Source organism: Atheta coriaria, unplaced genomic scaffold (assembly GCF_025399875.1).
Source record: "Atheta coriaria isolate IRGN ID8LTWV9N9 unplaced genomic scaffold, Caltech_Dcor_3.1 hic_scaffold_1_pilon, whole genome shotgun sequence".
NCBI lineage: Eukaryota > Metazoa > Arthropoda > Insecta > Coleoptera > Staphylinidae > Dalotia > Dalotia coriaria.
Window position 1 is genome coordinate 6,772,658 of NW_027045443.1, and position 24,998 is coordinate 6,797,655.

Below are 24,998 nucleotides of genomic sequence, written 5' to 3' on the forward strand. Positions count from 1 at the left end.
AAACAAGTCGCGACAGTTAGCGTCGCCAGGGTAATTGTTGTATTGATTAAACAATTGAAGCCAAAATACATTTTAAAGTATTGCTATTTATTAGCATGCGTACTCCAAAAGCGCCCTTATAATAATATAAATAGAATGACAATTATAATATAAATACAATAAAATAATACCCGATTTTTAATACATTATAGTAAATACCATGTGGTAACCCTCAATTAATGCCTTTTCGATTTGTTTCGATAGCTGACTGACGGTATTTGTCCGGAGCTCATAGATGTCCAATCGTCCGCCCGTTGCGGTACGACCGTTTCCTGATTTCGATGGAATTCGGTCTGGTTCTCTTGTTGCTTGTACAACTTTTCGGTTGGAGTCATCATTGGATCTGTTGTAGCGCATGATGTGAATTTCCACTCTGTAAAGCAAACTGCGTAAAACATAAAGAATCATTGTCGAAATCATACCCTTTGCAAGCATGCGGATGCGTTGCAGAAGAAAATCTTTGTCCTTTGACTCAATGACGATCATCTCACGCAGGACGCTCACCATTTTCTGCTGTGCGAGTGCTCTAGCCCTCAGATAGTAAATAAAACCCTGTAAATTCACAAGAGAGTTTCAATCTATTAAGGATATGTATATTAGTGAAAAACTTACATCATGACGGTAATCACCACGGCAACCACGCCAGGTTTTAGCAAGTAAGCTAGAATTTGCAACACCATAACTCCCTGCTCCATCTTCAAGATTTCGTCCTTCAAAAATCGTAAATATACTTCCTTTCTTCCAACGAACTTCCAAACGGCCCACAATTCGACGCATATACCCTAAAACACCCAGGAAACTAATATTGTTAGCACTAATATTTAGAATTTGATTAACGTACAATGCCATGATGCACCCCAAAACAGCCATGATTAACAATGCTGTCACAAAAGTGATGACCAGAAACCATGTATGTGTGTTGGTCGCGCGCCAAAACTTTGTCGATGGTTTCGAGAACTTGATTTCCACAACGGTTGTAAAGTACCACATGATCAAGAACTTGATGACTATCATCGCGCCTAATACTGGCGTAAACAACAAACCCAACCAAAATAAAGCCTGATTATAGATAAGGTGAACTGTGTGTTTGGCAATTTCAAACTCAGGCCTTTCCATTTTGAACGAGCGAACCTAAAGGTAAAAATTTTCAGCCGCCTGAAAAAACTACCCGAAATAAATTACATACATTGCCCAGATGCAGCGTAGAAGTCTTTCGCCAACGAAGAATCCAAGTGCGAAGAAGAAATCAACAAGCAACAATCTGTACACCTCCTGTCCGAGTTTAGTCTCCCAACAACCGGACTAGAAAATAATCAATTTTGATATAAATTTTTTGTTGTATTGCTGATATGCTTACAATTTTGTGTGCGCGAAACAACCAAAATCCAGCCAACACACCGATGATGGCCGCGTGCAGTATGAAAGTCCGCAATAAGGTGATGTTAAAGGCTTTGCGCGGATTTTTGTAGTCCTCGTGATGCGCTATCAGCGAGAATATTACTGGCACTATATAAATCACGGCGTTGATTACGATCGCCGTAAATAAACCGCCCCAGTCGCTGTTATCTGCCACCCAGTGCAGCTCGAGCAGAGCCAGATACCGTAACCGCTCGCGCCGACCACTACCAAAACTAACAAATGCCCTGCTAGCCGTAACATAAAAGTGAAAAATTTCGACTTGCACGATAATTGCTCATGCGACCGCAGTTCCTCTTCAAGAAGTTCCTTTAAATGTAAAAGAAAACATTCAATAAATAGGTAATAGTTAAAATAAGTTTTAAAAATTACCTTGAATTCGTGATAAATCGCTGATGATTTTAATCTCGACGCATTCTCGGTTGCAATGCTAAAATCCCATGTGCAAAAGACTTTGTGCGCAAAGATGTTCTTCAATCCACCTTTTGTTTCAATAAAATTGACTCGATATGACCTCATCATGCTGAAAGCAAACAGATGTTGTTTGATTAGTTCTATGTTAATTGGCCCGTGTGTTGCGCTTTACCTGATTGCTAAAACCAACAAAAGTAGGCCATAAACACATATCATCGTGTAAAAGTAAGCAAGCGGCATGGAATAAGAGAAATTATTAGCGACATGAATTGTAATGTTCTGGTAATAGCCGTAAAGAGAATGGAAGTCTCCAAATAACCCTTAAAATCGTAGTTAAAAATCCAAAATAAACAAAAACTTTAAAATAAACATTTAAAATCTCAATACCTGTCCGGTGAGAAGGTCAATCGCATTAAATTGGGCTGTTTTGGTTGCTTTTTAGAAACTAAGTGAATAATTTCCGGCAGGGCAATAAAACAAAAGCAAAAAAGAAAGTAACACAGTTTAACAGGAATAAATGCCGAAAGAAACGAAAATAAATTGCTGTAGCAGAGCCAAATTCGCCTTCGATTTTTTCATTGTTCCATTCCAAAGCTCAAAAATCATGAGAAAATCTTGAAACTTTGATCGACACTGCAAAACAAATTTTTATAAAGCACAAATGGTTTTACAATATTTTGTGAGCTAAGCCAACCTTTCTTGATGACAAACTCATGTTGTATTTCATTTGCTTCCATCCTGATACTCTCTTGGATTGTGTCATTCGAAGATGCAATCTTTCCTTTACCATTTTCTTCATTGTAAGGCTTTGGGGCATGTTTTTCAGGGCATCCTGTCTATACTCCATGCCAGTCATAGCACTCTCTCCCAGAAGACATGCTTCTTCCTCCACAATTTTATCGACAATCTGATTGACATGATCATTGGCTGTTTCTTCCATATTTGAATCTGAAATTATGCACTTTAATAACTTAAATTGTTTAAATTATATCTACTCACATGATGTGTGCTCCCTGTCATCAGGACTAGTAGCACCAGCTCTTAATGATCTGATGTTGGCAGTTCTATGCATTGAAAGTCTTCGATGCCTGTAGTCATCCTCAAATGGGGCCTCCATTTCTGAACTGGTGTCACTGTGATCCATCACAATACGATCAAGCTTATCCGCCAAATTCACACAAAAAATCTACGCTAACATAGGTATTTTCATAGCGTTATCAACCGGCAAACATTAAACAATTGAAGATAACACGTTTGTGTGATTGACTGGAATTATGCGAATGATTTCAATTCACTATTTTATCGTAGAAATAAAATTAATATCGCAATCATACTAATTGTTTACAACGTTCATGCTCGAGAGGTGACCAATAACAATAACAAACATGATTATTACAAATGCTTGGTTACCGGAGATTAGCCAAGTCTACGTTGCTTGCAGGTTTGGTTAGTCAACTTATTGCATACAGAATGTACGTGCGAAAACTTAACAAAACTACATCCTAGAGTCACATGTACTAGTGCAATCATGGTAATTTGCGTTTGTATTATTAATTACGCATAAAAACAAAGCGATATAACTTGTTTAGTAAATGGTTTGTGGTATAAGCAATATAAATTGGATGTAGGTAAATAAATTTTGGTAGTAAAATTTTGAAAACGCTGATAACGTGCGTGTGTGCTGATAAAACGGATTGATTAAAATCGAAAGAAAGGCTTTGTTATCAACGCTAGAAGGCTGATTAAGGTTAGCGCTGATGTGGTGGGGTGAATGTTGTTGTTGTTGCATAAAATGTGGTAAATTGTTTTGTTTAGTTTCTATCACGTCTCTATGGTTTTGTCGCGCCCCACTCCGCCGGCCGCGGCAGATGGCGCGCGCGCCGCTGCGAGGCATTCGGCCGCCTAGCGCGTTCAGTTTCCATCGGCGCCGTGCGCGTTCTCCCACGTTCCGCTCGCACCTCACGTGTTTGCGAGCAAGCATCCCGCATTAGCGCGTCGGGCTGTTATGAAACCATCGCATCGGGCGCAGGTGCCATTCACGATAACAGCGCAAGAGGCATCATTTGCCGGCGGGCGGAATTGTTGGTTTTGCGGGCCGCCCGCGACCCTGTAGCACTAGCGCGTGAAGCGCGTCCGGGCCGTCATCGCCGAAAACAACACCGCACCGTTGGCGCGCGCGTGTGTGCGTGCGCGAGTGTCGCGAGCGTCGTCTCGTGCGTGTGCAGTGTGTGCAGCCGCGTTAGGCAGCGGCGGTGATAACGCGTCCGCGCGCGCGTCATTTGCTGTTTGTCGCGGACGATGGCTTACTCGCACACCGCGGAGAGTGACGCCTGGGCGCTGCTGGCGCTTAAGTCGGCGCCGGCCAGTCCCTCGAAGGTGCAGTGGAACCCCGAGGAGAAGGGCGCGCCGATCGCGCGACTGGAGGGCCGCGAGTTCGAGTACATGGTGCGCCAGCACCGCATCACCATCGGCCGCAACAGCAGCAGAGGCGACGTCGACGTGAACATGGGCCACTCCAGCTTTATCTCTCGCAAGCACCTGGAGGTGTTCTTCGAGCACCCGTTCTTCTACATGATGTGCAATGGCAAGAACGGCGTGTTCGTCGACGGCGTCTTTCAACGCAAGGGCGCCCCATCGATTCAACTACCTAGAGTGTGAGTTATTTGCGCCGTTTCAGCCTCCCTAGTGTGATGCCCTATCCGCCTCTGACCGTCCAATTGGACTCACTTCACTGCCGCACGTGTTCTGCGGGCCTTGAGGTTATTACGCATGGCCTCTACGCCTCTCCATTTGTGTCAGGTGTTTGGCGTCGCTTTTATAAACCTAAACCGATCTGTGCTCATTGCCCAATCGGATTCGCATTATAAATACATGCGATATTTGCATACGCATCGTGTGCGCCGCGTGCGCTTCATTTCCGCCCGCCGGCGGTGGAAAAACCGCGCTCGTTTGCGGATTGTTTGTTTTGTTGTTGGCGTTCGGTGAAATGTGCCGCATCGCGTTTATAAATACGCCGCTGCTTGGAAGTCGCGCACTCGTCGTGTGTATTATTTTCGTGCTGCGCGCGGCGAGCATGTGCGCGCCTAACCTAAAATCGGAGCTGGCTGTGCTGCGTGCGTTACATAAACACGTTGCGCGGCTCACTTCCAAAACATTACACATTGCGGGATTGCGGCCACGGCTGGTAAAATTCCGCGCCGCCGTGTGTTACCATGGCCGGCGAGCGAAGATCGGGTGGCCGCGTGACGATATTGTTGCAACAACACAACAGAGCGCGCCGTCGAGCGCGCGCTGGCCGCAGGATCATCCTGCGGCGCGCCATGACGAGCCAAAATGTTTGTTTACATCGAGCGCTCGTCGCTCGACGTTTCGGCGTGTTATTGATTCTAATTTGTAGTTGCAAGCGGGGCACAAAGGAGCTCATTCTGTGGCTTATTACCCACGTGTAGCAAACTGCTTATCTCTCAGGAAATTAAAGGCCATTACTCAAATTATTTATCAATAGATTCGGAATTCGGGTTGTAACCAAATTTCATTCAGGAATTTCTTTTCAAGAAATAAGTATTCATTGCATACTAGTTTAAAAACATCATAATATTGACAGAAGATGTTGTTTTCAATGCTTCTCATTAGCAACATTAGAATCTGCATTTTTACTATTATACGGTGTAAATTTTAACTTCGCAGAAAGTGATACGTGATATTTCGCACACAAGTGCGTAAAAGTACAGCTGCTAGATTCTTTTTCTGATTTTAAGCGCAAAATTCACTTAAAACGCTCAAAATAGTTCAAATCTAATATAATACTGCATTACATTACGTTGTTAGACTATGAACGCTGTTTTGTTGAAACTTAGGACTTGTTTTCGTCGATCTCCATACCGAAAATGCCGCAATTACTAATCAAACGTTTTCCTGCCGTACTGCCTGCGGCAAAATAACACACAACACACCTGTGTACCAACACGAAGCCCGACCAAAAGTGTTTACTGTTTGCTTGTTTACAACCATTGTGTATGGTGTAGTACAACTCTCAAGTTGTACGGTTTGAAGACGGCAGATATAGATCAATGTGTAATATTGATCATGTACGGAAAGTTCAGAAAGCGATGGGCGCACGCGGCGCGCTCGCCTGCATTATTTCCTTATTTTCCCAACACGCGCGCCAGTGCCCGTTTTATCGATCTCGCCGCTTTCTACACCGATGTATTAAATACGCGTGTTTGTACGCGCGGTATCAAAACCACGCGCCATCCGCTCCGGGCGAAATAACATGCCAAGATTGGCAATGGCAAGACAATACCCCAACGTGAACATTCTAATCAACAAACTTCCAAGTCGTACACCAATGTGGTTACATATGATCGTGATATAGGTCGGACTTTGGCGAGATTTGAGTTCGTAACTGAATTTCACGCCTGGAAAATCAAGGAAGCCGTGCGTTCGCGTTTTCCGCATCACTTCGTGTTTGTACCCTTCGGGAGCACCTGTTGCATGCTCCTGTGTGCGGGCGCTCACACATGCAGGCGAATCAATGTCTTCGAGGGCAGCTCATATTGATTCGATTCGCGTTCGGGGTCGCACCGCCGACTGACTTTCCCGCTACCCGATTCTATTTTCGTATTCAAATTGCAAAGAAAGGGCTTTTACTCTCGTCTGATTCGCCTACTACTAGCGCGACTGCTTTTGTTTAATGTCCTGCCTGCCCTCCAGCCCGAGAACTCATCATCAAATTAACAGTTTCTAGAGTAAGCTTCTCTTCGCTCTTGTTTGCATACGCGCTCGACCTTTAGCAGGCGGCGAGGAAGCCGAAAGCGACGCGCTGAACGGCCGATTAAACAAATCGAGTGGCGAATCGCGCACCGCGGCCGACAACTGAATCAAAACAAGCGCGCGATAAGCACTTATTCGCGTTTATTTATATAGAAAATTCCGCGTTTCGAGGTCGAAAATAGAACGCGAGTACGCACGCGGTTCGTGCGAGCCCCGACCTGAGCGCTGTTTCTCACTGTTTCGCGCTGCTGTGGTAAAGGGTACCTTTGTTGGTGGTACGGCGTGGCACGTGGAAAATAATAAATTTGTCCGCGATCTAGTCCTCCGCTTTTTCCAAGCAGCATTGATTTAATGAATTTCTTATGTTGTATATTCTCGACGCCCATATTTGATACACCATAATGGTGTGTTCTATCTTGGATTCTTTAGCTGCGACTTATTTGTGTTTACGTTCAGAATTGTGATGTGAATGATATTTGAAACGCGAACGTCGCATTTGTTTTGCGTCGCTCGTTTGCGATAAAATTCAACGTGTGTGCAGCAGCAGCGCACCACACATGCTTTTTATTATTATTATTGCGGATTAACATTTACACTCACTCGACTCGATAATTGCAGTTTTGGGCGATTGCACAACGTTCGCATTGGGCCGATTAATGCCGGATCGGATTTCATTCAACAATGCATGTTATAAACCGCACGCATTTTATTTTATTTATATTATTATTATCAGTCGAATAATGTGCATACCAACCTGTCTGTGTACGCCGTATTGAATTCACCGAGTGTGGAATGTGTGAAGCAACGCTTCGCAAATGTACGTACTGCACTTAAACGGTGTCCGATTTTCAACGCGCTCGTTTTCATTCCGTGCACTTTTCTCGCAGTAATAAAACATGAATGAAACATCAAATTTAGACCTGAATGCGACCCGAAAACAAGCTAGTTTGACCAGTTGGATGGTGAATTCATTAAGGCGCCGCATAGTCTATCATTTTGGTGGATATTTGCTTTTCTTTTCAACCTTAGCTTCTGTTAAGTAATTTTTCCAATTGATTGTAAACGAATCAAATCGTTCGCTTTTATCCGTGCAGATCATTAATTTTAACAAGTGTCCGTAGCTAGCTGTTGACGATGTGTTGAAAGCGTTATAATTTGAAAAATTGTCGAATCATGTTAGAATTATTTTTGCTAATGATAGCGCGACGCATACAATTATTATGAAGTAATACCACATTTGCTTGGCGCGTGTTTGTTTACAATTTCAGGTTGCTCAAACAACGGACAAACCAGTTTTTGTCAACATTTTGGAAACATCTACTGCGCGGACGCAAATAAACAATGTTGATTGTTCAGTCGATGTTGCAAACTAGGCGATAGATATTTATGCGCCCGGTAAAGGCGCGCAAATTTCAATCAACATTAATTGGTTTTACCGAAGTCGTATTTAATATTTAAGTATACAGGATTATTCATAAAGTTTTAGAATTATATTTTGTATATTTAGAAAATTCTACTACTTTAATTGTTTACATCTTTTCATGCAATTAAATTGAATGAAAAATCAGGTTTATTCGTAGGTTGTTATTGAATTTTGTTCAACATCTTATTCTGGATTAATCCTAGTAAGCGAAATTAGTTTTAAGTACTTTATGTGAGTTTAAAATGCACGTTTAATGCGAAACTACTATAACCCAAGATGTACTTTATTATTAAATTAAATGATGTGGTCGGTTTTTGCACTTCGGCCATAGGGCATGTCGCAAAATTTTACATATTATGCATTACATCATATTTCCTCATATTATTCTCGTTGCAATGTTATATAATACTAATTCTTTTCTTTTTAGTTTTTTCTTGTAGACGTTATTGTAAAAGTTATCTACTTAACAGATTTTAACTTTTTATGAAGGCTCCATTAATTCTAAAGCTGTGGAATTGCGAAACATATGAGAAAATGCAGCCTGAATTTAGTTTTTGTTTAATTTTTTACTTACTCTGGAATATTGCGCACATTTTATAAAATCTATATTGACGACAATTTAATAAAACTGTCACACAGAACTACCGTATGATCTAGTTATGCTATAACAAATGATTGGTAAATTAGTGTTTGAATTAAATGTCGAACTATTTAGCACTGAAATTTTCTCTTTTATATCACTAGGTCGTTTTGAATATAGAAAATCAAACGTTTATACATTAGTGATCAAAACTATATGTTGAGTACCCTCGAAATTGAAATAGTGTTGTTTATATTTGATAAACACGCGCAAACTAACCTTTAATAATTCACTCTTGTCAACTCCATCAAACTTTAAAACAAGTATTATGAATACTAGCATTAAGCATGTGTATTATTTCACATGACTAAAAATCTATTTGGTATATTTGAAAATTACTGAGTTATGTAGTTGCAGAAAATATTGTATATTTAATTACCTTTTCTAACAAATTTGAGTAATCAAAATTACGAAGAAGTATTTAAGTTTGGTTTCCATTGTTATTGTTTGCTTTCATGAATTTTCACGCAGTTTTTTTGCCGGTGGCAATTTCTGCATACCACAATAATAATATCAATAATATAAATAACGCATAACATGACCTTCGTGTGTCGTCATCGGCCACTTCAATATTCAACAACGCGACACGACAGCCACTCTGTATGCAAACAACATGACGTGTGTGTTGGTAAAAGTATAAATAAAAATCTGGTATAAACACACGCGGCGAACATTCGATTTTCTTGAATCGAGTGCGGCTGTGAGTGCCCGATTACATGAGAACACACCGTTCACCGCCGGTAATCAATATTTAAGCGTAAATTTCCTCACTCGACTGCACATTCATCTACATTTTGATTGTTTACACGCAATTTGAAGGATTACGCTGTTTGTTAATTTGCGAATTGATAACGATAACAAATGCAGTGTGTATAAGTTGTATATACGTTTAATTAAGGCGCGATCAATCTACGTGTGTATTTATTTTAGGCTGAAAATAAACTATTTTTCGCGACGCGTAAACTTTAACGCTGCCGATCGAAAAAGATTAGATTAACAGTTTTTTTCTTTCGCGGATTGCACTTTGTTATCACGTTGATTTCGCCTAGTCTATGCAAGTGCATGCGAAAGTTTCCAGGATATGCATACATAACACTACACATTTATTTCTGGTGCGGCCTGTCAGAGACAATTCCAGTGCTGACGCACGTTGGTATGCACGCATTTTGCATAGTCGGTTGCAAAATTTTTAAATTTCTTTCTTCTATATTTTGCGTCATGCGCAATTATCCTGCTCTTATCCATCCTATCTGTTTAATATGATATTATTGTCTTGCGGTGCTTACAAGAACATGCCATGTGTTACAGATGCACGTTTAGGTTTCCAAGTACAAATATTCGACTGCAATTCAGCTCGCTGGTGGATGAGACGAGTGAGACGCCGCCGAAGGTGCGCGACGTGTCACCGGTACGTATAAGAGATCGCACCGGCGGAGGCTATCCGCTGCCGCCGTTGAGAATCAACATACCTGCTGACAACGACACCTACGGCAGCCCGTTTCCGTCACCCACGGGTACCATCAGCGCGGCAAACAGCTGCCCTGCAAGCCCCAGAGGCGGTCATGGCCGTCGAAATATATCCGCCGACTTAAATCTGGTGGCGCACTACGCCGCGCAGGTGGTGCACCCTGAGGACGTCCACCAGTCGTCCGCTAATCACAGTCCCGATTATCGGCAGCCTACGCCTAATGGCAATTCGGTGCGTATATAAATATTTGCTGGCGGCACTATTATTGTCTAATTTTGTTTGGTGTAGTTACAGCATAAAGACAGCTATGGCGGCGGCGGGGCTAGCGGCGCGAATAAGGATGATGCCAAACCACCCTACTCGTATGCACAGCTAATAGTCCAAGCTATTGCAAGTGCTCCCGACAAACAACTAACCCTCTCTGGCATTTATAGTTACATCACGAAACATTATCCTTATTATCGCACCGCTGACAAAGGCTGGCAAAACTCCATTCGACACAACCTCAGCCTCAACCGATACTTCATTAAGGTACCTCGAAGTCAAGAAGAACCGGGAAAAGGAAGCTTTTGGCGGATAGACCCGCAATCCGAGACGAAACTCATCGAACAAGCATTTAGGCGGCGACGGCAGCGTGGTGTGCCGTGTTTTAGGCACCGTTTGGTCTCAGTTCCAGGTATGATTCCTAATAATACACGAATCGCAACGTTTTTTTTACACATATTTCATTTTTAGAGCGCACCAGCGTCGCCAAGCCACGTCAACATGTCTGGCCTTATGACTCCGGAGGACTGTCTCGTGAAGGCTCCCCACGCCGGAGCACATGATTGAAGTAAGCCAGTCAGCACCGGGTAGTCCTGGTTCAACTAACTATGGCGGCGGCGGCGGTGTTATTGGCCATCAGCAAATGAGCGCGCTTGTGGGCGCTACCAAAACACGGTTACTGATGTCTCAGCGTGCCGAACTGCAGGAACATGTTCAGTTGCAACAGCAGCAGGGACCCTCTCAGATCCAACCTTCAAATGGTCAAGAATACCGTGAAGGTATTATGGTTCGTCGCGCGTTTCAATCAATGTATTAATTACGCATTTATTTTAGACAAATACTTAATACCTGTCGGGAACTACATTGAGGATCGGTCGTTGTCGCCGTCGGCAACATTTTCTCCGCAGCCCGTTATCGTTCAAACGTCTAATTATACACCTTACAAGTAAGAAACATTAATATTAAAAACAACATTCATTGTTTTTCGTATCTTGAATTGAATCTATAGTGAAATATACAGAAATAATTTAATGCATGACCATATTAATAAAAATGTCACTCAGTCTATAAGTAACACAATGCAATCAATAATGCATGCACAATAGTCACATTCAGAATGAAATACGTCAGAGTGAAATAAAGGTGTTGTTAAAACATGTTGAAGCATAGTATAATAACGAATTGTCGCTTGCAGCCCGGGCGAATTAAAACGACACTTAGAAGAGGTGGTAGAAAGCCCTGCGGATAGCCCGACGCACATTGTGGAAGCGGCTGACAGTAGCCTGGAGCCGGAAATCAAGCGGCCTCGTCCCGACCAGCCGCCCTACGACACCGAATAAACACACTATTTGCATGCATTGGCAAAGACCGGACAGCTGATGGGCTTCTCGGGCGCTAGCTGACAGCACACGAAGTGCATCAAACAATTGCCAGTAATGGAATTCGACTCAATAATTATTTCGTTCATCCGCCAATTTCAAATAATTTGCCAATATCATCGAAAATTACGACACAAATGCTCGGCCACATAACAAGCGACAATTCAAATATCAAACAAGTTAAATTATTTATTTATTTATATTCGAAATGACGTACATTCACACGCGGAGGTGAGTTGGGCAAATATTAATTTGGTTGTTATTTATTAATCATTTTTGGATAATTTGTTATATAGTTAAATATCTTTATTATCGCTGTGGTGCTTAGAACCTTAGAATGTGGTTGAGTACGCGAAAGTATGCAAATCGGTGAAGTGATTGAAAATTTTGCAGCGCATTGATATCGTTACACATTTCTATTATATTTTTTAATGATTTGATCCAGCGACTGATTGACTGAGTGGTGTTGTTTTATTATTGTAAACCACTCAGTGGTCGGACGCGACTACGAAACAAATTGAAACACGTTGTTGTTTGTTCAGTGCTGGTCAGCTGCTTGATGGATAAGTATTGAGTGCTGAATTCGTAATTGTAAAGCGATCTTAGTCAAACAGAACAATATGTGAAGGATACCCATTCGACGTTTTCGTCGTCGACACTGCGCGGAATTGCGTTTTTTATAATTTTTAACCACACAGCGTTTATTTTCACAAGTGAATCGAATTTCGTTTGGCGAAAGGGTTGCTGGTTTTATTTGATCCTTCGCGAAACAAATCGTTTGCGACGCTCGAGAAAATGGTACGAATGTCTGCAAGCTACGGAAGGCTTACGTTTCTTTTATTACAGCGACGAATACAGTTCTTTTCTTTTTAATTTAGATTCTTTTTGCATGCTTATCTAGCATGCGCTTTTATGTGGAAGGCCAAATACTGGTAAACGTAGACATTTGCATTTCGGTATAGATAATGCTTTTGCAATTACGAATCGTGCAATATAATACACACACACAAATTATGAATGATGCACATTGGCTGCGCCAGTGTGCTGATATGATTTTCGAGACGATTTGGCATGAAAGGATTACGTTGCCAGGCTGTAGTTTTACGGCGCGCCAAAGAATGGCCGCGGGTATTTTTATTTCCTTTGTAATCGTTCCGAGTTGCAATTACATAATTAATTAATGGGACACTTCTCTGTGTTAGATCGAATCATGCAGTCTTATTGATAACTTCTTTGCTATCGATTAAAATGAAATACTTAGAATAAGAGCTCTAATATACCAGCTAAAATAGCGAAGTGCAAAATCAGAGAAATTAGCCAATGAGAAGCCATTTATTAATTCAATGAGGATAATAAAAACTATTAAACATTTGCGACGATAAGGAATTCAAATAAGTTTGAATGAACACACCAGGGAGTAGTGTTAATCGAGTTGAATGTAAATTTAAATGATCTATTCATTTCTGATGAATATATACAATATTGATAAACTATGATGGACAAATGAGAAATGTTGTATTATTAAGTAAACTAAATAAAATTTAATGTAAAGAATCTGGAACATACATTTAGGCGCTTTCAATTGATTACGGTTATTATTTATTTCTCATGTTGAACTTCACGTATTCCTTGTATTATTGATTTACTGTGAAAATCGGAGTAGGACGAAGGACCTACTCAACCTTGTCAATCATTTACGAGACGCCATAGATAGTAATTTTGTTTTGCGTGGGATGTTTATCTCCCGTCAGGTGGCACTGTTTGTTGATCGTACATTCTACGCAGCACAAAATAATTCAACAAATTGTTTAATCTAGTATGTATTACATGTGACCTTTATTATGTTATTACCAATGGTGCTTTGACAAATTGACGGCTGCACCGCAGGTACTAGACTCTCTTTAGTATATGTAGTGGAATTATTATTTTAACACGAATGAAACACTTGAATTGTGAAGGGGCGTAGCTGGTGCAAAATGACGATGTGAAGTAATTGTCCTCCTCCATTCCACTTATTCCGACTCTACCTCGATAGTAAAACTTAAAGAACGCTGGCCATCGTCATAGAATACATTTAATAAATTTCAGTGTCATCAACGTACAAACAACTGTTTAAATTTGCAGTAATAAAATTATATACATAAAACGTGTAAAATCTTGCTCGAAACATGAACGTATCGGTGATAGCGTTACAAAACTATAATAAATAAGCTCCAAAAATTAACTAGCGGTAACTAAAATGCTCTGTATTTTACATCGACTTCATGCTAAACCTTTGAATCGAATCGATGGCACACTAACCATGATTTGACTAATGTAATCACAAGCGATTAAGTATGAGCGTGATCATTTCCAAATCATCATTACAATCAGCAGGAATAAGTTAAGTACGACATTGACATGGCAGGTGGCTGGCGATGAGGACTCGCCGCTCGCACCACCGATTTCATTTGTACCCTTGTCTTTCATCTTCGGCGGGATGACCAGCTTTGCGTCACACGCGGTGCCCCGTATGGCGTCTGATACCGTTGCGGTGAGAATTCGGAAGTTGACGTCCTTCACGTCAAGCCTCGAGTACATAAAAGTGCTCAGTCGGTCGGAAAGAACCCAGAGGTTGCCCTTGGCGTCCACCTTGATGTCGTTCGGAAACACCATGCTGACGTTGCTCATGAAGACGCGTCCCTGTGACTGCATGGTATATGAAGGATTGGTGGTCTTCCAGCAGGCGATGGCGTTGAGGTTCAATAGAGCGTAGAATAGCACTCCGGTGTTCTTGTCGAGGAAGGACACGCTGCTCTGGGCATTCGGCCCGCGACTGCCAAGCAATTTGTACTGGTGGAAGTTGTCCTTGCTGTCCTTCGACTCCTCATCACGAAGATACTTGGTATTCACGGAGAACTCATTGGTGCTGCACATTGGATGGAAATACAGCGTGCTGAAGCCATCCTGCCCGGGAGCGGATAAGCCCAGCCCGAAAAGCGCGTCAGTCCATTGGAAAGAAATGCCCGAGACGTTGAATTCACCCGCGGTGGGATCCATATTAAAGTAATTGTGCACAATACGCCAAGATGTCTGCTTTTCCATGAATAAACTATGAGACCAGCTGCGCCAAGGTCGCCGAGGTAGGCATATGAGTCGTCACAATTGGTGTCCTCGACAGCGATGTTCGCCAGGAAACTTTCGTCCTTGACCTGTTCTTTGGGTATCTGGTACCGGCGCAGCAGCGCATCATTATGCAGATCGTAGACGAGCAGGGACGCCGAGGAGTACACCTTGGTGTCTCCCAGAAGGTCAGCTACGCCCGTGTCCAACACCCAGAGACGGCCGCATTGATCGGCTCGGATGCGGAACGGCGAAACGATTTCCGGAGGGTCGCTTCCGGCGCTCGTCGGCAGCTTGTGTGCCTCCCAATTCGGATACGGGTGTAGTTTCGGGCTGTCCATTGAATCTGGAAGTGAATCAACGTGTTGTTATTTAGGGCGACCACGAGGTGACGTCGTGCCTCAGTACTAACCGCGTTAACAATTGTTATTTAATTCAGAAACGCACGCTCTGAGAGTATGCTAAAATTACTCAATTTAAAATGATTCATATGCCAGCAATTAACAAGTGCGTCTGCGAAACTAAACAAAACTTTGTGTATAGTGGTATAGCCAGAAACGATAGAAAAGGAAACAATATGCTGAATTAATGCGGGTTTGTGGTTGACCAAAATTTTGTGACGATAGAAAAAAATAAGCATGAATCATCATATTTAAATGACAGTCACATATGACGAAAATAAAATCGATAGTATCGATTTATCGCGCAATCGATTTATAATTAGAATGTGTAATTTTCGCTTTTTAAAAACAATCTCGAATGACGGTGGTATTTTTAGAATGCAATGGAAGATTTTGCCCAAAATAGTCGAGATCTCTAAGATATGCGTCCTTTTTAAATTGAGATAAACTTTGTACGCCATATCGTGTGATTCGGTCGGATATGATTATAATCGAAACAATAAAATACGTCTGGGTACAAAGATAGCATTTGTTTTTTTTTTCGGCACTTTGTTTGCGAGTCGGTTTAATGTATACTTATCCACGGAGTGATGCTTGACATGCTAATTCGGAGTAAATGAAAAGAACCGGAATAGATTTCGCATGCAATGAGACTGACTTGAATCCCATTTAGAAAGCAAACAGAATGAGACTTTTTGTTACATGCATGTACAGCGCAACACGTGAAACTTTAATTTGCAAACAAACAATCAAAGCGGGTTTCAAAAGTGCGCAGGTGAAAGTGATGCGAATCGCAAACAAACGCCGATTGTGCGCGCCGCCGGAATTCTGCATTCGGGCGACTCGCGCGGACACTTGTCGTGCGGTCGCTCTTGGACGGCTTCTGGCGCTACACCTCACCTGAGAGTTTAATGTAGGTCAATGATGCAGCGACGCCAGACTTCCAGCGCGGCACCGTGATGAACACGCGCTCGTCGTGTACCTCCAGACCCAGCGGCAGATTATTCTCCTGGACGAATTCGCCTTTGGCGATGGCATCCTGTCGATGCTGGTCGGACGTGAAGGCGAAGTCTAGCTGCCGCCATTGGAACGCAACATTCAAATTGTCCATCGCATCGCAGCGTGCGGCTAACGCAACAACGATGGCCAGCGCGAACGGCCACATTTTCACTTTCAATTGATCTCGCGATCGCGATGCAAACGAATAACTCAGCGTTACATAAACCGTTTAGCGTTCACTCCATGCGCGGGCGAGTTTGGTCTTGAACGGCCGCTAACTTTTCCGATCGAGCGCGCACACGACGAATCTGATTGAATTTAAAAACCTAATTGCGCCACAACAACTCAAGTGCGCGGCAATGCGGACAATCCGTGCAGAATGTCAGTTTATTGCGCGCGCGAGATGCGGTGTCGAGCGAAGACAGCCACGCGCGAGTCTTGAATGTGAAAAGTTTTTCTGCTTCGGATTTAATACTAATTGTGCACACTGCGCGGCAGGGTGTGCCGCGTGACCTTACCGAAACGAAACGTAGCAGCGTTATGCCGATGCCGCCTTGCTGTTGCTCTTGCTCAACTTCGCGTCGAGTCCGGCATGAAACAAACGCGCGCTTAACATACACATCGCATTGAACATTACATATTGAGCACTGCGCGCCGCAGCCGTGAGGTGCCCCGACTCTTATATCAACTCTTGTTTCCATGTTTCACGTACCAAGTTTAGTGAATAGTGAAAGTGTACCTTCCACTGCGGTCGAGGTAGGAGCGCACATAAAATATGCATGCTAGAGAACGGCATAGATAAATACGCGCCGCAGAGGCGCGAGCATGCGAAGGAGCGACGACTAGCCATCAATAATAATGGAACGCGTGTTTGTTCTCTGACTTAAACGAGTTTTTACATTTAATTCAATGTACAGGTACCAGCCAACTTAAGTCATTTTCCATTAGATGGTAATAACAATCGAACATTAATTAATGCAAATTGTGTTTACCTGTTCGTATTGTTACGTGAGAAATTTATTGTTCGTCATTCTTTAGATATTTCCTAGACAAACATTCGATTCATTTGTAGATCATACTTATTTATTTTTATTGTGGATGGAATCAATATTGACCTAAAACATGAAAAATAGTTGCTGGTTTCTTTGTGCGCGTTTAATTCTAAAATGGGAACAACATATTTTTGTAAATTGTTTATTAATGCGTTAATTTGTTCCAAGAAACGACAATGTCACAGCAAACTGGAATGGCCATTAACGACAATTAAATGTAATACATCATTAGCATACGCACGTCGGTCGGACACGAGCGCAAATTTAGAGCATAAGAGCTAACGCAAGAAAACACGTCGACAACTAGGTATTTATATCACACGCGTACGCCTCAGCAACAATACGTTAATGTCAATTGGTTTGTTTCTATGATAGTTATTAATCGCCGGAAATTGGCGCTTTCCGGCAAGGGTATTATTATTTACACTGGAATGAGCAATAATTTATTATTATATCTGCCGTCGCGAATGCATTTAGAAATATATAAATATATATATATGTTGACGAACAATTAATTCCGGTAGCAACTGATAACGCCCGAGCGATTATTTTGTGTCTAATTGTCGCCAAGACAATTGTCCTGTTTTATTTTTATCGAGCACTCAATTAGGAAGGACATTGTTACCAACGAAACAATACGGCACGCGGCAATGTGGAACAAACAAGACTTACCCGTATTGTTAGGATTATGTTCTCCGTGAAGATTATCTGATACGGATTTGAATTATGTTTGCGCGTTTGTTGTTGCACTTTTGTTTGAAATGTGGGATTATCCCGTTAGCAGATTGTAAAAACTAAATGGTACTTGAACTTGAAGTGATGCATATATACTCAAATTAGTTTATTGATAAATAATGATATAATAATGCTCATTTAGTTACAAATACATTCTTTCGACGAGATTAATTGGGAAATGTGCGTGGCGCAATATTGGTGGCGAAACATTGACTCACTGATAAGCGACAAACAAATCAAAGTTGTTGTTATGATGCTTATAGATATCAGATGCGACGCAATCGTATATATGTTATGTAAAATTGCGTATGATTGATTAAATGTTTCTACGCACTGCCAACAACAATCAAAACTTTATAAAAGTTATTAGGATTACGGCTAAAATGTTTGGGACCGGAGGGCGTTTATATGCAATTTGAAGCAAAATTAACTTTAACTACAACATTGTTTTATTTGCATTTAAATATGGAGGCGAAGGTTGGCATAGTCGTACCACTAGAATGCTCTTATATTTCTATAACTCGTTGAATTTGTTACTAAAATGTTGGTTAATGGTCTTATTAGGAGTCATAATTAATACTCACGCGGTATATATCAAGATATATCAATTTATCATATTTTTGTCAACTTCTATAGCCAAAATTTTATTCTATAATATAAAAATGAATGGAAAATGTGTTGGTATAACTCAACAACGCATTAAACCAATTTAGCCAATTCTCTTTTTTAAATGTTTGTTGAAGTCCAAGGATGGTTTTTGCGGCGAGAAAAATTTGAATAATTGCCGGGAAAACCCTAAAGACAGCCCTTTCCTTTTTCTAATACAAGCGTTTTCTAACTAAAATATAAATGAAACAAAATTCGCCGCTTTTTTCGATTTGTTTTTTATTAATAATTTTATTTATTACTTTCTTTGGTGAATACGTAATACGAGTTTATGAAGATGCCCTCTGGGCGAAACATGTCAACTCAAAAATAAAATTGTAAATCCAAAATCACGTATAATGTTTAATAAATAAATATTTTTTATAATAATTGTATATATATCGTTTGTTCTTGAAAGGATGGCCAAAGTTCGTGGACGCGAAGATACTTTGATCACCCGAGCTTATCCCCACACACCGCCCTATCACCAGGATGACGGTACTCTTCAGGAGATTTTTTTGCGTCGACTATAAAATAGGCAGGAACAAAAAACTGCCACATTTCAAATCTTTTTAACCGAACGAAGTCTGTCGAGTCCGCTAGTTTATTATAATATTATATCACCAAATTTTCTTTTTCTTTTATTTACAATCTTGTAATTATTTTCCACATACCAATTTTTTTCCGCATAATTTTTGAATATTACGATATAACGTTAATTTTAAGATATAAAGCTTCGGGTTTCTGGAATGCGCAACAATCACGTCTTAAAATATACCCAATGCTCCAGATCTCGAAAAAAATATTACAGTTTTTAAATTTGTATAAAAGATAGATAATTTGATATGAACTTTAGTCGGAATAAAATAAGCTTCTCTGTAATAATAAACTATGCTACTAAGTTAAGGAAATTTTAATAAGTTATAAATCTAATCATTTTCATAAAAAGGCTGGTTTACTTGTGAATCATGTGCAGGTAGAATAGCATAAATATAGGGATACAGGTTAAGTTGCGAAATAATACAAATTGTTACAATTTAAATATTAATTTTTATTTATTAGTATAAAAAAATTTAACATTAATAAAAAATGTCTCGACGAGTCGACATTATACTAACTATGTGAAATTCATTTTATCAGGTCGGTATGTATACAGATCGATTCTTGCGAAACAGATGTGGACAATGTGCCCAAGAATAAATTCCACATAGATTTCAATTAATTTCTAAGGCTTGGTTTAATCGCAGTCCTTCGTTTTCTAGCAGTTCGTAAATGCGTTCGATTTTTCGATATTCTTCATTGTAGATCTTTTCAGCCGTTTCCAGGCATTTGGACACTTTGTCTTCCAGCTCATTCACTTCCTTCGCGAGAACGTGTTCGTGTGCAGGACGAAAAGTGTGTCAAACAAGGCGTAGTATTCATCAATGAACGGTGTGAAATCCTTCCGTAACGTATTCACAACCTGATCCAATTTATTTCGTAGGTCTATCTTGAACTGCTGCTCCTTACCATGATCGATTTTGTTTTCATTTAGAAGATCATCGCGAGTTCGGTCCAGTTCGGCGTAGTATTCAGCAGCCAATTGGTACTTATCTTCTAGGTCTTTCTGAATGGTGCAGTATACATTCTCAGGGTCGAATGATGCAAGTTTTTCTTCCAGTCGACGTAATTGAACATCGGCACTGTCGCAGTACGGTTCATTACCGTGAAGATTATACACGTGTGACAGCAGTTTCTTCGTAGACAATAGTTGCAAGTTTAATGCTTCGGCGTGGGGTGACATGGTTCTCATGATGATCAGCCTCGTACTGTGCGAAATTGAAGTTGACTCAGGTTTGATGATCTCGTCAGTCAGCGCGGGTATTTATTAGCTCATAAACGTTTATTATCATTTGATAAGATGCTATCTTGTAGTTTCGAATTTTTCAAATAATGATATAAACCGGTTTCGGTCAGATATATTTGTCAAATTTTGATGTTAACAGATCTATCAATTTTTATTGAAAATTTTACAATAATACAATAGGAATTTCTGGAAAACACTTTGATATAATCTTTCTGGTGTTCCAACCGTATTTTTAGATAAGTTTTCAATAATAAAAAGACTTTGATTGTTGTTTAGATTTGGCTTACTTAACTGACTTATTTTGATAATGATATTTCAAAATATATATCTAAAAATGTTTTTGAGGATATGGTTGAAATGGGATTTACAGGAAATTAAAACTTTCTTTTGCCTTTTTCTGCTTCTTTTTACCCAACAGTGGTATAATCAGTATATTGTTTTTAAACGGTTTAAAGTATCTTATAGCCACATCTAAGTGTCTAAACTTTGTTAAGATTATAAATTAATTAGTTAAAGAAGGTACTCGAACAGTGGTAAGTAGCCATGTTATGACTCTATGTTTGCATTGTAATATAATTGATTCAAAGTGTAAAATTCGCTTTCAATAATTTACCAAGTAACTTTTGACCATATTCAACTCAACATGCACTAATCATTTATCAGTATTACATGTATTATTTATTGATAATTTAGGAAACTCATATTTCAAATTAATTTATCCATAGCAAGTATAATTATAGTAAAATTTGCAATTTGCAAGTGTGCAATATGCAATGTGTGCGATAATTTTAATAGAAACAAGCTTGTCAATATTAAAAAGTTTCGTTTATTCTTACGTTTTGTAGCTCTCTGCATGTTTATTGTATGCATTTCTTTAAAATTAATCGTTCTGATAAAATATTTGCTTGAAAATATATATTAAAATGTTGCCCTAAGGGTGCTGTAATTTTACACAAGATCCATTCAAAATATAAATTTAAATCAGTCACCTTTGCATTTGAAGAAAGGCAACCCGAAATTAATTCACTTCACATCGAACATTATATTCAACAGAAGGATAATGATTGATATGGACTGTCTTGAGACTAAATTTAAGAATATCCGTTATGTTAACAAAGAAATCAAATTCCTGTATTTTTCCTAGATACCATTATATTCTGGATTTCCTCTTGACCATTTATTTTGAAGAAGATTTGGAAACAGCTCTGATGATGCACATTAATGCGTGTAAGTTCAATTATTACCAGTAACTGTATCGGTATTTGATTAATTTGCGGGTGTATTTTTCGGGTAATTGATCACGACTTGCGCTTCGATCTCTCAAGGCAGCTGATAAAACACGTCTGCAGTAGACTGCCCACATTAGAGCATATGATCAATAAAAGGGTCACAAAACAGTTTAGCGCATATATGTATACATAAACAGGAGAAGTAATGGAAAAAGATGTTCAGGCTCTCAAAGGCATTCAACTATGTAGTAAACTTTCCACGTAAGTTTTGTTGTTTTCGTACGAAAATGTTTATCGGACACAGACAGTCTTGTTAAGAATTGTGCGACCAGGTACACATTAAACTTAGGCTTCTAATGGCACATGTTCTGGTTGGAAGAGGAAAATTTGGATGTTTCATTGTCGCATAGCTTTAATTTACCTCGGTAAACTGTTCTTGTAATGTCTTAAATATTTTTAGTCTATATAATTATATATAATATATATATTATGCATGAAATAATTTGGAAGTTCGTTTCTTGTTATTGTATAGTGAGCATAAAGTAAGGACCTGTTCTACGGTTTTCCATTGTGCGAGGGAGTATAGAGTGGCGGTCCTAAGGCAGGATACTTAGGATACTTACCGGGATGTAAGGGATTTTATTTAAAGCTACCTGGCTATCAAGAGACACATTTGATATTACAATATTTAACATACTTTTGTTGTTTCAAATGTTGCCGTTTCACAATTTACAAATTATTTATGGTATAGATAAATGAACAAAATAACAAAGCCTTGAGACAAACGGTTAAATCCTTTATTGCAATAGCAGCAATACCATGCATGAGATGAAATTAATCAGCCGGCGAACACTGCCACAAACTCAAACATATAAAAGAGCCGCCAATGCCGCCTCAGACTTTCTTAACAATTTGCACAACGTCTTCGTCGTTTAGCACGTGATCCTTGCCGACTTTTTGCGGTTGATGCTTGACTGAACTTCCCCATACCAAGCCACTGAAACAATCAAAATCGAATAAAATCAATTGTTCGAAATAAAATGCTTAATATTGTAATTACTATTTAAATTCCTTGGCGATAGATCGATGGAGTTTGTTGCAGAAGTCTTCAACGCTGGTTCTTTCCGAATGCAACACGATGGGTGAATTGTAGTCGGGCAGTTGTCCCTTGGGCTTGGTATATATCCGCACCAGTTTCAGGTACTCCCACATCTTCTCTAACAGGTCATCGAAGTTCCACCGGTGATGTGCGGAGATCGGTACGCAGTGAGGTATTTTGTAAATGACGTCCAACTCTTCGATGCTTATTTGATCTATGACAGGAAGAAATGAGCACGAATAATTAGTATAAGCCGAGTGATTTTACCTATCTTATTGAGTAAGTAAATGCAGGGCACGTAGATGCGGTTGCCTTCGATGACGTCGATGAGATCGTCACTGGTGGCATCATAGCGGAGCGTTATATCGGCGTTGTGGATCTTGTATTCGGAAAGGATGCTCTTTACGGTGTCGGCGTCTAGCTCGGACTGCGGCACCATCGCGTTGAGGTTCACGCCACCCTTATCCTTTTGCGGAAGGCAATATTGGGAGGCTGCTTGTTCAGCCGCAGCCCGAAACCCTCCAACTCATGCTCTATGAGCTTCTTGTGTCCGAGCGGTTTCAACACGTCTAGCACCATGAAGATGAGACTGCAGGTTCGCGCCACAGCGATTACCTGACGACCGCGACCTTTGCCATCTTTTGCGCCCTCAATAATACCGGGTAAATCCAGTAACTGGAATTGCAAAACAAATTTAATGTGTCTTAGCAAGCATGAATATAATTTCAGCAATATGGAGGTTCAAATATGCATTCCATTTACAATTATTTTGAATTATCATGCATGATTTGATAAAATATAAAGTATTTAAAAGAAACTTACTTGAATTTTTGCTCCCTTGTACTTAATACAACCAGGCACAGTAGTCAGGGTTGTAAATTCATAGGCAGCTACTTCTGAATACACACCAGCAAGAGTGCTGAGGAGAGTTGATTTGCCTACAGATGGAAATCCAACAAAACCTACTCGAGCGTCACCAGTTTTGGCCACATCGAAGCCGTCACCGGGACCACCGCCGCCTCCTTTTGGTGTAATGAGTTCGCGACGCAACTTAGCCAAGCGTGCTTTCAAGAGGCCCAAATGTCCGGCTGTTGCTTTATTTTTTGAGTGCGGGCCATCTATGAACAATCGAATAGGTTAAGTCTTGCCGACATGTAAATTTCCAATTAAAATCACTTACCTCCGACTCAATGGACGCTATTTTCTCTAGGATCGTACTCATTTTGGCCGAGTTCTTTTAACGGATGATAGACCAAATAATTATTCCTATAAATTCACTAGAATTTATTCAAAATATGTACAAACCACATCTGCGTATTTGATAGCATGTGGCTGCATGCAGCGCAGACAGCGCTATGACGGAATTTCGTATAATGCTTGATTTGACGTATGCAACCAACTATACAGAGCGTTGAAATATCTGGACATATTATAAAACTTATTTTGAAAATGATTATTAACTTTGGCAAATTTATAAATTGTTACATACATTTTAAACTTATACGTAATTTTATTTAAAAATCTCGTTATATATATAATTACATGCAGATTCAATTACCTAATGGGCTCCCGATTTTTAATCAAAATAAAAATATAATCCGTGAAGGCTATGATACCTAAACAAAACATGATAAACAAAATATAGAATATAAAAATAATTCAACACGTGAACCTTAGAACCCTGAACAAAATTCTTAGTTATGGCTCCCACAAAGAATACAAAACGCAGACAATCGGCAGGCCCAAAAGGCACTGTAATAGGTAAATCTAAAACATTGGCCGCAAAGACCAAAAAATCCGGTCAAAAAGTAAAGGCTTCCCCAGGAATGCGCTTGAAAAAATTATTACTACAAATGCAACATTATTTGCAAAACTCATCTAACGGGACCAAGAAAATCCGCAAATTATCAAAGAAACCGAACAATAAACCGCAATCCCAAAGGAAGAGGAGCAAGTTGGCTAATATAAAAATAAAAATCTAGGAAAATGCTGCCGACGTGCTCCCAATCAACGTGGAAGTGGTATTGATACTCTTCTAGCAAAAATCGCCAATAGAAGTAAAACAATTCATTGA

General features: G+C 40.1%; 4 protein-coding genes across 4 annotated transcripts; 1 reads left to right on the forward strand and 3 right to left on the reverse strand.

The window, feature by feature from the left end:
* Positions 1-70: 70 nt before the first annotated feature.
* LOC135793907 (transmembrane channel-like protein 7) lies at positions 71-3,734 on the reverse strand. Its single transcript, XM_065305035.1, has 11 exons — positions 2,869-3,734; positions 2,564-2,817; positions 2,391-2,502; positions 2,042-2,189; positions 1,828-1,978; positions 1,571-1,764; positions 1,338-1,341; positions 877-1,170; positions 651-821; positions 462-591; positions 71-412 (listed from the first exon to the last, which is right to left on the reverse strand). Exons 1-11 carry the CDS (start codon positions 3,011-3,013, stop codon positions 216-218), a joined length of 1,800 nt encoding a protein of 599 aa, XP_065161107.1. The 5' UTR covers positions 3,014-3,734; the 3' UTR covers positions 71-215.
* A 68-nt stretch (positions 3,735-3,802) lies between these two features.
* Positions 3,803-13,370, forward strand: FoxK (forkhead box K). The gene is given in 8 exon segments (XM_065309509.1): positions 3,803-4,523; positions 10,014-10,404; positions 10,462-10,825; positions 10,828-10,849; positions 10,911-10,979; positions 10,981-11,216; positions 11,272-11,383; positions 11,633-13,370. Coding segments are annotated over 8 exon segments (1,695 nt in total). The 5' UTR covers positions 3,803-4,167; the 3' UTR covers positions 11,778-13,370.
* Positions 13,371-13,874: 504 nt separating this feature from the next.
* On the reverse strand, positions 13,875-17,017 carry LOC135797251 (protein yellow-like). The gene is given in 3 exon segments (XM_065309498.1): positions 13,875-14,905; positions 14,908-15,264; positions 16,220-17,017. Coding segments are annotated over 3 exon segments (1,365 nt in total). The 5' UTR covers positions 16,485-17,017; the 3' UTR covers positions 13,875-14,162.
* A 5,591-nt stretch (positions 17,018-22,608) lies between these two features.
* On the reverse strand, positions 22,609-24,276 carry 128up (GTP-binding protein 128up). The gene is given in 7 exon segments (XM_065303101.1): positions 22,609-22,822; positions 22,886-23,138; positions 23,192-23,395; positions 23,398-23,599; positions 23,747-24,030; positions 24,033-24,042; positions 24,105-24,276. Coding segments are annotated over 7 exon segments (1,098 nt in total). The 5' UTR covers positions 24,147-24,276; the 3' UTR covers positions 22,609-22,719.
* Between the last annotated feature and the right edge of the window lie 722 nt (positions 24,277-24,998).